The sequence below is a fragment of the Apodemus sylvaticus genome, chromosome 17, assembly GCF_947179515.1.
Source record: "Apodemus sylvaticus chromosome 17, mApoSyl1.1, whole genome shotgun sequence".
NCBI lineage: Eukaryota > Metazoa > Chordata > Mammalia > Rodentia > Muridae > Apodemus > Apodemus sylvaticus.
This window is the reverse complement of record NC_067488.1, coordinates 6,637,669-6,651,422: the sequence shown is the minus strand read 5'-3', so window position 1 is coordinate 6,651,422 and position 13,754 is coordinate 6,637,669. Positions and strand designations below refer to the sequence as shown.

At 48.6% G+C, this 13,754-nt stretch overlaps 1 protein-coding gene across 1 annotated transcript in view; it reads right to left on the bottom strand.

Moving 5' to 3' along the window:
* Positions 1 to 12,235, bottom strand: part of Baalc (BAALC binder of MAP3K1 and KLF4) — a 76,023-nt gene extending 63,788 nt beyond the window's left edge. The window contains exon 1 of the mRNA XM_052161366.1: positions 12,076 to 12,235. Within this exon, the coding sequence (XP_052017326.1) occupies positions 12,076 to 12,235 (160 nt within the window). The remainder of the gene's footprint in view (positions 1 to 12,075) is intronic.
* Positions 12,236 to 13,754: the final 1,519 nt, after the last annotated feature.

Below are 13,754 nucleotides of genomic sequence, written 5' to 3'. Positions count from 1 at the left end.
ACTCCAGACCAGCCAGGTCTACACATAAAAAAACCAATTCTCAAAAACAGAAAAGAAAAGTAAAAGTTTCCTTCAAATGAGAAATAAGTTTACCTCATTTACTTACCCCTCAGTCATTGAATCGCACTGACTACTTGGTATTTGCAGGGTACTTAGAAGTATCTTTGAGGACTGGGACTAACTTACTCTCTTTTTTATATTCTATACCAACTTTGGCCTCAAAGGCAGGGAGTCTGAGATCTAATAACACCAAAGATCCATCTAAGACAAGGGTGAACTGGTGGGATGGCCACTGGATGTGGAATCCTGATGACCAAATCCAACTAATAGGACTCACATGGTACAGGAGAGAGCCTGCTCCCACAGTGTCCTCTAAGCCCTGCTCCCCCCAACACACACACACACACACACACACACACACAAATGCTGGATAAGTAAAAGTTAACCTAAAATTAAAAACCAGCCTGGAAAGTGTCTCAGGCACGACGAAGACTTGCTGCTCTATTTTAAGGACCAGGGTATGGATCCCAGCAAACACATCACAAACATCTGTAACTCTGGACACATGGGTCCAATACCCTCTTCAGGCCTCTGCAGACACCTACACACATACACACACATACACACACACAGATATACACACACACTTACACACATACACACACTTACACACACACAGATATATACACACACATGCATACACACATACATACACACAGAGGGATACACACACATACACTTACACACATACACACACAGAGCGGGGAGGGAGAGAGGAAAGAGAGGGAATAAAATGTAATTAATATTTTAAAATAAACAAGCCTTGTCATTGGGACACAGACAGGCTTGTTTGTGAGTTGTCTGTGACTGAGTTGACACTGAAAACTGAGAACTTAAGAGACTACCAAAGAAATCATGTGGCCCTCAAGCCTAGCATATTCACTGTCTAGCCTTTACAGGCATTTACTGACTTCAGCCTACAGCCTCTGGTCTCCATGAGTTCGTAGCCTGCAGTAGCACTGACAGGGAGCTTGTGACTGAGCCGTGGGGGCAGAAATGGAAGGTGCTTGGGGCACAGGCAGGGCTACAAAGAGCTGAGTGGGGAGACCCTGCAGGGAGGCTCTCGGATGCCAAGGCTGGGGCGAATGACTTCAGTGGGCGGTCTGCCCTCACAGTGGGCAATGGCGAGTCATGACCCTCTGAGAATCCCAGCTGAATCAAAACTCCGTCCAGCAAGAAGGAAAAACATTGGAATGGAGCTGCAAAGAGGCCGATCCAAAAGTTGTCATAGACAGGTAAACAGCGATGAGGAGCGGAGGAGAGATCACCGATCACCGGGCTCCAAGTGCGACTGGCCCGCGTCCTTAAACCACTCCCACCTCTCCCAGCCTGCATGCACTAATAGGCGGCTCCCATAGCCTCTTTGCCTCTGTCATCTGTAAGATGGAGATAACTGGTTAAGTAATAACCCCGGGATGCGTGGCCCTGGAGAGGCCCACAGTGAGTGCACACCCGGCTCATGAGCCGGTAGCTGCATTCCTGTGTGCGTCCACGCTCACCCCTCATCAGCCCCACCAGCAGGTCTGCCGCCCAGCTGCACCCTGACTGTCTGGAAAGCTCTCAGAGGAAATAACTGAAGGTGGCCTTGGTTACGGAAAGGCTTGTTGTTTAAAGTCCTTAAACCTGCATCCCTCCTAGGAAGGGTGCACAGGCCACTGCAGCTTCTTTGTAACCGATGCCATGTCCTGTTGTTATGGCAACCAGTTTTCCTAACAGCCCTGGTATTTTCTACAAACCTTCCAGTTTCCTCATGCACTAAAGCCCACAAGCAAGGAATTTTTATTTTGTAATTTCCACAGGGAATGCAGTTAGCTCTTAGAATTTGCCTCCTGGCTGTCTGAAGCATCCCTGACAGAAGCATGGCCCTGCACAAGAGACTTCCACAAGCCCAGCATACCACTGCTCACTTTTAATCCCAGCACTTGGGAGGCAGAGGAAGGCAGATCTCTGAGTTTGAGACTAGCCTGGTACATAGAGGGAGTTCTTAGACAGCCAGAGAGAAATGAGGGAAGAAAGAAAGGAAGGAAGGAAAAAGAAAAGAAAAAACAAAACAAAAGAAGAAGCAATCAGAAAATACTGACAGAGTAACCGGACTTGGCCTGCATTTAAGATTGTTCTCTGCTCTGATCTTGAGGGTTGCATACCTGGAATTCTGTGATTCCAGTACTTAATTAAGGAGGGTGAGCTTGAGGATAATCTGGATCTGGTCTACACAGTGGAACCCTGTCTCAAAGATATGGGTCGGGGTGTGTGTTTGGTTATTGTTCTTCCTGTGAGAAGAAAATAAATGCCAAGGGTCCCAGTGGGAGATCAGTGCAGAGATTCACGCGGCCCACGACGGTGAGGCGGACTGCAGGCCTGTGAACTTACCACAGACCACAGGAGAGGAGAGGAAAGATGTTTTTAAACTCGGAAGGAGCAAAAAGGTTGCATACCAGGGAAACAAGAGCCTTCACTTTGTAATAAGAGTCCTGGAGACTCTTATTACATACCTGAGACTTTTGTTTTCAGTTCTGCAGAAGCAGGGGTAGGGGTGGGGTTGTGCGAGGGAGGAGGAGGGGGAAGGGGAGGGGGGGAGTGATCAGCCTGGACTAAGGGCAAAATTGACTGACACAGCAATTTGGTACAAAACAGAGTTCTACCATTCCTGATTACAAAATATCCCTGCCCTTTCTTCCCCATAGACTGGTAGACTGGAAGTTCTGACCTTTGCCACCAGCCTAGCACAGTCCCCACCCTCTGGGGGCTTGAGATGACCCCTTCCCCCTGACACAGGGGTTCACTTATGTGGCAAAACTATCTATAACTTTCTTTTCTTCTCAAGACAAGGTTTCTCTGTGTAGCCATGGCTGTCCTGGAACCTGATCTCTAAACCAGGCTGGCCTCAAACTTAGAGATCTGCCTGACTCTGCCTTCAAAAGTGATGGGATTAAAGGCGTGCTTTGCCACTGCCCACTGGCCTGTCTGTAACTTTTCAACATAAAATAAGATGTTTGCCGGCAAGCAGGTGCCAGCCACTGAGGCAGGAAAGCAGGGCCTTGTGCATCATGCTTATCAGAATCTCAGGCGAGCTCTAAACGCATCTCAAACTGAAAACAGACCATAATGAGTTCTTTCTTACATAGGTGCCAGGAGGCAATATCAGAGGATTCACAGTAGGTATTTGATTTCTTTTGGTATTCAGAGAAAAAGCATACCTAGCCCTGAAGCTGTAAGATGGCGACCGCCATAACAGGGAGCTAACAGGCTTTCTGGGAGGTGGTGAGACACGCACCTCCCAGACTGCAAGCAGCACAGACTCAGCTCCCTCTCCAGCAATGCCCAGCAATGCCCAGCAATGCCCAGCAATGCCCAGCAGCTCAGACACGAGGGTATAGGAAGCTGAGGAGCAGGGTGACCGAAGACTTGGCATGATAGCCCAGACAAGGCTGAGAAGAGGAAACAAAGAAATCCTGGGTGATAGGCTATGCAGCCAGAGCTGAGACTCTGAATATTCCTGTGACTGATGAACTGTTCAGAGATTTCCATCCCACCGAAGAAGAACTGAAGCCCACAATAGCCGAGACCTCTATAGCCGAGACCTCCATGTGTGGCTCAGGGTCACACAACTACAGTTAAAGTCAGATTCCTTAACTATGTAATGATGCTGTTTTCCAGCAAAGCAGCAAAGAAAGATTCTGGGTGAAGGAGGAGAGGTTTGAGGACTCGGGGTCACAGTACCCATGCTGTGCTGCGTTGGTAGCACAGGGAGGAAGTACAGGAGGCTTAAAGGGAAAGACTTTGTCCATCTGTCTGTGTGGTCCTAGCAATGTGGTTACAGCAGAGCACAAGGCAGTGGTTTGGAGAAGACAGCTGGGTTCTTGGTTGGGTCCCAGCCAAAGGCATCTGGCTAACAGTACTGGTCCAGCTCTGCTAACTGTCCAGTAAATGCCAGTGCAGACATTAAGAAAAGTCAAGACTCACAGCATCACCATGAAGAAAAGCTAACTGAGCCCAGATCTGGGGGGATTTGCACCATTTGTAAAGCTGATGGGGCTTCTGGCTTTGTTTCCTTACACAAAAGTCTCATGGCCAGATGTGGCATTCCACCCCTGCCCTGAGGGACCCAGAGCCCCAGTGTCTGGAATAGAGAGAGTTGTGTCCTACAGAACAGAGAATGGCCAGCCTGCCTGACTCCATGCACCTGAGATTCAGACGTGGAGCTGAAGCTTCCAACTGCACCCCACTCCCACACAGAGGCTGTTTAATGTCAACTTGACAAGCTAAAGTCATCTAAAAGCAGAGAACCTCAATTTTTAAAAATGTATCCACAGGCTGGAGAGATGGCTCAGTGGTTAAGAGCCCAAAGTCAGGGTGCGCAGCACTGCCTCCTTGTTGTAAATGTGAGCGAGGCTGCGCCCCAGGTCTCCATCCCAGCCTCTGGCTTTCTGCTGCCTCCCATGGTACTCAGAGAAATTCCAACACCTTGTCTTGAAGAGGAATCACCCACCTCTGCTTCCAGCCACACACAGAATTCTCTCCAGAATTCTCTCACACAGAATTTCTCCTTTTTGTAACGACACCAGTCACCCTAGATGAGGCCACACCCTCATGATCTCATTTTAACTTGATTATCTTGTTAAGATCTTGTCCCCAAGATACCTGTGTGCTGAGGTTAGGATTCCAACGTATGAATCACAAGGCGTGAGGCATTTCTCCAATCAATTCCCATTTGAGCTAAGGGTGCAGAATATTCCCAGAGTCTGCACTACAGAGTCTGCACTCTAGATGGCAGCCTTCCAGAGAAGCTCTGTGGGCTCCTGGGGAGGTGGGATTTGCTTTGAAACCAAAATGTCTGCTGGGGGAAGCTAGATACTCTGGGCCAAACACAGAAAAGCACAGGAGAATTTAGCCAAGAACAACAGGTTCAAACAACCAAGTTTACTAACGAAATGCCCAGATACCAGATGAAGGCATCCTGAAAGAGGATCCTGAAGGCGTCCAGGCATGGGCAACTAGCCAATCTGCACCAGGACCTACAAAGCCAGGAGCTGAGTCTGGAATGCTCAATGTAACAATGTAGCCGCCTCAAATGTATAACTGGTTAAGTCAGAATTATTTTACCGATGTCCAACTGGTACTGTCTCAGGGTCTTGATCAGTTCTGTTTCCACTGCCAATTAAAGAATCAAAAGGCAAGGGAAACCTCAGAATTGCCTGTAAGCAGAATTAGCAAACAGAATTAGCCTGTAAAGAAAGGCTTTTATCAGGGTGAAGAAAGACAAACAGCAAGGCACACAATATCCTCTTGCTTTGCAGAAGGTGGACTCAGAAAGCTGAAAACTTGTCTCACTGAGGACTGGGTTTTTAAAAGGTCCTTGAAGGCTGGGCGGGGGTGGCGCACGCCTGTAATCCCAGCACTTGGGAGGCAGAGGCAGGCAGATTTCTGAGTTTGAGGCCAGCCTGGTCTACAGAGTGAGTTCCAGGACAGCCAGGACTACACAGAGAAACCTTGTCTGGAAATAAATAAATAAATAAATAGTCCTTGAGGAGGTCTCTCTTCCCCAATTCAGGGTGGATCAGTTTGAACAATGACACGGAGACTAGGGGATAAAAGTTTGTGTTACACCTGGAGTCTGGCCTTGAACTTGTTGTCCACAGGCAGTGGTGTTATGGGGTACCCCAAGAGAAAAATTCCACAGAGAACTGGTTATAGGGTACCTAAAGAAAAAACTCTTGAGGCCTAAATAAAATCAAATGGAGTCTTTATTGACTGCTGATGGGACTGTCCCAAGCAGTTAATAGCGGGAAGCAGCCTCAACCTCTAGTTGGTTTTTAAGGGCAAAAACTGAATCTGTGATATATACAGAAAGGCTATGCTGAGGATCTGCAGCAAGCAAGCATTGTGTACAGAAGCAGAGAAAACAGCAGTTAAATGGCCAGCTAGTCAACCTTAAATGGCTAGTCAACCTTAAATGGCTAGTCAACCTTAGCTCAGGGTCACAGTGTACAGCAATTTATGGCTGATCCAGAGACCAGTGTTAAGCAAGATAATTTTAATACTAAAATCATTGATAGAAATACTTTCATGATATGGTATAACTGTGTGGTCTATTACAGAGCAACACAGTGGGAGAAAAGGCTCACCAAGCCTTTACTTTAAGTAATCAAGGTCTTGTCTCAAGAACGTGAGAAAGAAGCCAGCCATCTTGAAAGTTCACCACCTTTATCATCTAGTCACGGCCCCTCTCCCCAGCCTTCTGCCTGCTGAGAAATTTGTCAGCTCTTGGTCTCTCAGAAGGGCTGGGTGATGCCATATAGTCCACGCCGACACTGGACTGTCAGAGCAAGAAGGGCCACTTGGGACTTCTTAGAAATGTATAAATTGTTTGGGTTTATTTTCTCCCATCTCTTGTAGTAACATTTACAAAATAAACAAGCAATTCCTCTATAACCCCAAGTTTTGCACTGGAGAGATGGTTTAGAGGGTAAAGGTGTTTGCTCTGCAGGCCTGAGACCAGTCCTGGGAACTCATGGGAAGGGGAAAGGAGAGAACTGACTACACAAAGCTGTCCTCTTTCATTCACAGGGTGCCGTGGCATGCACGCCACACACATCACACATGTTCTCACATACACAACAATGATTAGGAAAATAAAATAAAAGAAATGTTTTCTTACTACACAATACAACTGAGTAGGCAAGAACCTAAAAGGACGTGTCTCGGAACTGATGAGAAGTGATAATGTTTTCTCTGGGATCTATAGGGAAAGAGGACACACAAACTTCTTAGGTTGGCACTCCCTCCTAAGCCCAGCCCAGCCAGCCGTTCCTTACCTAGCCTAACCGTCACCCATGAAGGTGGCAGATAAGAGTCTATCATTAAGACAGGAACAGCAAAGGTGACGGGGTCCAGAAGGGGCTGGGACTGCTGTGGAAGGTTGTATACAGAAAGACCCAGGTTGGGGGGGTTCTCTCTAGGACTGTCCCTCGAAGGACATTTCTCAGGGAAGCCAAGCTGCCTTCCTCCACCTTTCCTGCTTGGAAGGGGCCTTGGGAACACTGGTTTCCTCACGTTCCTTGGTTCTTGTGCAGTCTCTGTGCACAGTCACTCCCTGGGCAGAACGGACTACTCAGCCCTTGAATTCTTCCTGCAGGGTGGACCACGCTGACCTGGTTGGTGTTTCTGTGTCTGTCTCTCACTTATTATTCACCTCTTGAAATGAAGAAAAACGTCTTTATCATCTCTGGGCTAAGTGTCTACCTCACAAACCGACAAACAAACATCTTCCATCTTCAGTCTATAACCACGGGAAAACAAAGACTTCAGATGTCCTCTCCATAGCATTGTCAAGATGAGTGAATGTGAGCAGACTTAGGCAGTAATTGGAAACCACTAAGATGAATTTTTATAACAATAAATACAAACATCCGGAATGGGGTTACAAAGCACGATCATGTTAATGCAGGGTTAGGTCATGTTAATTCACAGGGTTAGGGACGAGTCCTCATTGAATATTTATTGAGCGCCATCTATATACCAATCACAGTCTCAAGCTTTGGGTCTATAGCAGAGAAAGCACAGTACTCCTGATACAACAGTATACTTAGAAAGAAAGATCTAGGGGTTTTAACTAACCGCAAACTTAATGTGAGTCATCAAGAAAACACGTAGACAAACAAGGTCTCGCCTGATTTTACCTGTGCTGGACAAGTGCACTCAAGGGGCCACTTTGGAAGATCCCTTGTACTTCTCTACATGTGACAAGTATCAAGAGCCTAGCTGCCACCCATGTCAAGGAAGGGCTTGGGCAAAGTGAGTACTGTGTTTAGAGAATTAGAGAAACCCACACAAGGCAAGAAGATGCTTACAGTGTTGCACATCACCTGGACAAAGTAAGAGACCAACAGCATCTCTGGGATTGAGAGAGCTGTTTACACAATACTTGACACCACAGGGCTGGACTTCATCAGGAGGAAGTCACAGGAAGTAGGAAATCTCAGAAGAAGGTACTCTGCAGAAGCGGAAGAAGCTTCCTACCCAAAGGAGGATCCAACACAGGGCTGGTGCTGCCTGACTGGATTAACAACAGTTTAAGCTGGGCTTTGCATCCCAGTCACTGCAAAATCAAGAATTCCAAAACCAACCCCCATTGATGGTGGGACGTGTTTAATTAAGAGTGTGGGGTTTGTCAGTCAGAGAAAGCTGAATCTCAGTTCCAGGATGGAGATGATGCTTGGGACACTGTGAGCCTCTTTCCCTGGCTTATCAACGCAGAAGGAACCCACAGTGGACAATGGTTCCTATCTCACCTTCATTGTTCACATTAAGTGAGGTGATTGGCATAGTGTCAACTACAGTGCCTGACCATTCAGAAGCCATCTGTAAATGGTAGCTAATGATAATAACTAAATATCCTTATCTTCTACCTTATTTGGGTAAATTATTTGCCCAAATTCACCAAATTACTGTACTGGCACAATTATTTTAAAACCATAAAGAACTAGCTGAGAAATTTTTGAGGTGTTTTATTCTCTAAATGGATTAGGAAAGCAATTATGGGAGATATTTGTAATTTTAAAGAAACACTGTAATGAATTGGAGTTGGGGACTAGGGGGTTACTGGTATATGGACTGACTGCATATCGATTTTATGAGAATGCACCCAGCACATTGATTTTATGAGAATCCATCCAAGCCAGACTAATTCCATTTCCTACTTCAACAGAGTTTGGAAATGCAGGCAGATGAGGGTGTCAGCCCCATAGTATTCAGTTCCAGCTTATTAGCTGTGGAATCTAAAATCTTAGGTGCATTCTGCTGGCTGTTGGAAACGACCTCCAAAACCAGGAAGCAGAGCCTCAGGGTCGGTTGTGAGAGGGATGGGAGGGGGGCAAGGGAGGCAAAATGTGGAACTGGTGTAAAAATAAGCCACCCACCACCCACAGTAAAATTCAGAACTCTTATCAAATGCTGATGGATCACTTGTCATGTGACACGCCCTCAGTCTGGAAGGTGGGAGACAGCTGAGGTAAGCATCTAAGGCAACCGTGCTTGACACTTCTCAGTAGCTACGGTTGTGGAAATGGCATGTGGCCTGTGGAACCTTTAGGCTGGGCCAGAACTTTCTATAGAATGGATAAAGTTGGGCGAAAGGCTTTTTTAAATGGTGGAAACTATAGGGTCCGAAAGGCCCTTGAGAGAACCCCAGAAAGCTGATTCAGGTTGAGGGGTATCCAGTTGCAAAGACTTCGAGGCAGAGAGTAGAGGAGAATGTAGAAATAGCTGACACAACTGAGGGGCAAGGTTAGACGGAGCGCCTGGGCATTAGCAAAAAACCTTCAACAGTTAATTCTCGGCCTTCTGAAGAAAACCTTCATGGAACCCAACCTAGTGTCACAGGTGCCCTGAGCACCAGAGGGCAGAGGCTAAGGTTGCCAAGAGAAAGGCAGATCCCATTTGACACTAAACAAGAGGAACCAGGACCCCAGGAAGAAGGAATTCTTGAGTGGTAAGTGGTTGCAGGGATTTCCAAATGGGGACAATTCGCCTGAGAGTCCCAGCCCTGGGCAGATGACCTCCAGAGTCCTTTCCTGCTCCAGATCCTAGGACAAAACATCTTGGTTCCTTACTCCTGCACTCTCTGAGTCTAGCTCTTCCATGTGGCTCTCTCCATCAGAAAAGGACTGTTATACACAGACTGACATTCTGATTCCTACACAGCACAGGGGGCACAGGAGGCAGGGCAACTGGGAGGAAAAAAAGAATGGGCAATGCTGGCTCTGGCCCGGAGTAGCAGAAAACCAGCAGACTTGTAGCTTTCTCAGATGACTCCAGCTAACTAAAAATGATTATTATTATTTTCAACCTGCAAAGCCACAGCAATCAAGCCTCTCTTCAGTCCCCACCTGACAGCAGTCACTCCATGGAACTCAGGCGCATGCAAAATGTGTTCACTGCTAATCTTCAGAATTATCCCTCTACTGACTGGAAAATCTAGGGGAATTAAAAAGATGTTAGCCATCTAAGACACTCTTCCTGGACTCGAACTGAGCCTCTCCCTTGACCCACCATCTACCTTGTAAGGCTGTTCCCATGTTTGCAAATGTTTCACCAAGGAGTGTGGCTGTCCTATGCCTTACCTGTTGTGGGAACCCCAACTTCATGATATAAAGACTGTGAGAAAAAATGTTGGAAAACGCTTGAGGAGCATTTATATGCTCATTCAGCCAATCGGCAAGAGCTCTGACACCCACACAGTAAAGACATGCACACGTGCATGAACACACACATACACACATGCACACACATGTGCATATACACAGACACTTATGCATACATGCACACATACGCACACACATGCATGAGCACATGTGATCACATGCACATACACACATATACACAGACATGCACAAATGCATGAACACACACACATTTACAAACACACACACACACACACACACACACACGCATGAGCACACACACATTCACAAACACACACACACATGCGTGAGCACACACATGTGTACACACACACCCAGTGCCACCAAAACAACTCTTCTGTGAAGCAGTGTTTGCCCTTTTTGTGCTGAATCTTACCCACCTTATCTCCCTGCAGTACTGCCTGGCCTTGGACCCCACAGAGAAGTGTGACTCTTTCTTGGAAATGCTGTCACAGCTAACGTTTACAAAGCCTTCAAAGGTTCCTATCTTATCCTCCTCCGACTCTGAATTCCGTCAGCACATCATCTGGGAACCTGCTGGGTACCAGGATACCAGCCCAGTGGCAGCACAAAATAACCATTGTGGTCAGTGGGAGTCAAACTATTGTAAAATAAATCCAGTGTCACCTCAATTTTCCAGGCAAGCAGGGGAAGCCATTGCCTATCATCATTACTTGGGGTGAGGATGGGTGCGGGGCTGGGGGGAGCTTGAGAAGGGAGAATACTTGAGCGGGGAGCTCAGGTCCAGTCTGGACCATATACCTGCGTTTGGTTTCCTTAAAAGAAAAATAAAAAGAACAAGCATCGGTAGCAAAGACGGAGAGGTCTGTTCCCAACATTAATGCAATGCCAACACAACAGGATCAAGCAATAGAACCTTAAAAACCTAAATGTGGTGGAGAGGTTTTTCCTTCTGATGCCACCAACACATATAGGGTCAAAGGTCAGTCTAATTCAACAGTACCTACCGTTGCAATATTTTTTGTGTCTACTTTAAAATCAAATCCTGACTTGTGACTAAACCAGAAAGTTCTCTTTTCTCCTTGTCAGATTTCTACTGACCAAAGAATGACCTAGGCAAGAGTACTTATAATCAAAATCTTTTCTGTCCTGCTTCATGTAAAGCATCCAAGCATATTGGGGTAAGGAGGGAAGTCCTTTGCTATGACATAACCGCTCGGAAAGTGAGCTGGGGGGCAGAACTGCTGATGGGCAGGCATGCGTTGAATCCTGAACTAGTTTAGGATTTTGAAGGCCAGCAGGGGAGTTCATTCCCAACAGGAGGGATGGGGAAGGAGACCAGACTCCACCCAGGCGATTCTGCTCTTGTTCCAACACCAAAGGTTCGCGACAAGCGGCCCACATCCTTGTGGAGATGTGTACAGGGAGAATCCTTGAATATACAGGTGGCCAGAGGGGAAGGAAGCTGGACCGGAGCTGGGTGAAGGCCCACCGGCTCGGGTGGGAAACGAAGGATGAGCTGAGGTCTGTGGGTGAAGTGGACTGTCCTCCCTCCCTCCCACCCACTCATCCCCGGAGCCGACGCATATGCGCTGGTGGGCAGAAGCCAAGAAGTGTTCTGTGTTGCAGTGATGCAAAGGGTTAGCTCAGTCCTCTGGGAAGCTGCTCTTCTTGACCTGGCTTCCTGGGTTTGAGGCTGCCAGCTGGTCAGCCGGCACGTCCTACTCTGTCCCTCTGTCTCTGTCACCCCACCCACAAGCACACCATAGGGTTCCTGGCTACCCCGGGCTCCCCTGCAGCTCCGGCTCGCTGCAGGCAGCCGGCCTCGCGGGCGGGCGCGGGGCTCACTCACCCGCGTGCAGGCCGCCCGCCTCGGGGCCGCTGTCGGTGGCCGCGGCGCTAGGCAGCGCGTCCGAGTCGGTGTAGGTGAGCCAGGTGGACTCTGTCTCCCGGGTCCAGCTCTCGTAGTAGCGGGGCTCGATGGCATCGGCTCGGCTCCCACCACAGCCCATCCTCCCGTATTGTGTGCGCGCCCGGCGGCCGCTAGGTTTGCGGCTGCGGCTGCGGCTCAACCCGGACGACGCAGCTCCGGCCCGCGAGGAGGAGGCGGCGGCAGCGACATCGGTCCCCTAACCGCCAGAGCCGCTGCCAGCGCCAGGCTCCCCGGGAGCCCGCCGCCCCTCCTCTCTGCCTCCAAGGCCCTCCTCCTCTCCACTGTCCTTCCCCAGCTCCCCTCAACCTCGCCTCTCCCACCGCCCAGCCGCCAGTCCCTTCTTCAGTGTTCTGGCAGATGCTGTGCTACAGAGTAGCAGACAGGTGGTGGGAAGAAGAAAAAGGGTCCCTCTTCAGTCTTCAGTCGACCTCCTGGGCCCCCATCCATCCATCCATCCATCTATCCATCATCTGACCTCCCATGCATCCACCCACTGATCCAGTCATCCATCTGTCCACCCATCCTTCTACAAAACTGTCTTTCCCTTCTGGGTAGTTCTGAAGCTCACAGGAAGCCCCCCAAGTTTTCTGGCCACTTGTTCCAAAAGCAATGGATGAACAACACTAGCAAATTGGGGACAGAGTTGTCACTTAAAGTTAAGTCAGAGTCAGTGCCTGCTTACGGAATAGAAAGCAGGGCCCATGATTTCAGACCGCGCACTTAGACGCTTGTCAGGTGTGCCACTCCACCATCTTCCCCATTCTGTTCTCAAGAATGCAACCGGTCACCAGAGCCATGCACCAGCAAGGACTCAGGGACTACTTTATGAATAAAACAGCGTTCTGTAGCGACCACAGTTCAGGCTCCCCTACAGGTCCCTGCAGCAGGTACTACCAGTGTCTATAAGGCAGAAAGTAGACTTGAGACTCCAGACAAGGCCCAGACTGCCCCAGCAGGACTCTGCAACCTCTTCTGGGCCTGTGAGACAGGGGATGTGCAAATACCTGGGATGGGTGACTCCCACAGCCTGTGTGTGGCAGATTAGAGGGCTTCAGACACCTTTGTTTCCTCTCTTGAATTATTTGGTCTTCATGAGGTCCTGGGCTCAGTCTCCAATATCAAATGGATGATGATGTCCAAAAGAAGGAGCCCCCCGCCCTCAGAGAGAGAGTCCCTCTCAAGCTCTAACAGAGCCTGCGTTCTCTTCACTTCCCCAGCAATGCCAACATCTGAGGGGTGGCAGAACAGAAATGCTTGAGCTGGAAGGTTCTAGGAAATCAAAAGAAGGCACTGGAACTGAGGCCTGGGGAGCAAAGGACACTATGTGAGCTCGGGATAACGTAGCATGAGCTGGAATCGGGCAAGGGGGAAAGACCAAAGGAAGGGAGGTCTGCTTTACTGTAACGGTGCAGGGCTGAGAGCGAGGAAGGCTGTAAGTCTCACCAGGTCGGCTGGAGGAAACTGTCGTTCAAAAAGCAGGTGGAGAATGAATGAGCAGAGAGGCCAGGGTGGTCCGGCAACCGTCCAGAGACAGCAGATGAGCGGAGAGGGAGTTGTCGCCCTTTTCAGTTTTACTTCTCATCCTGTTTGGCTGACTG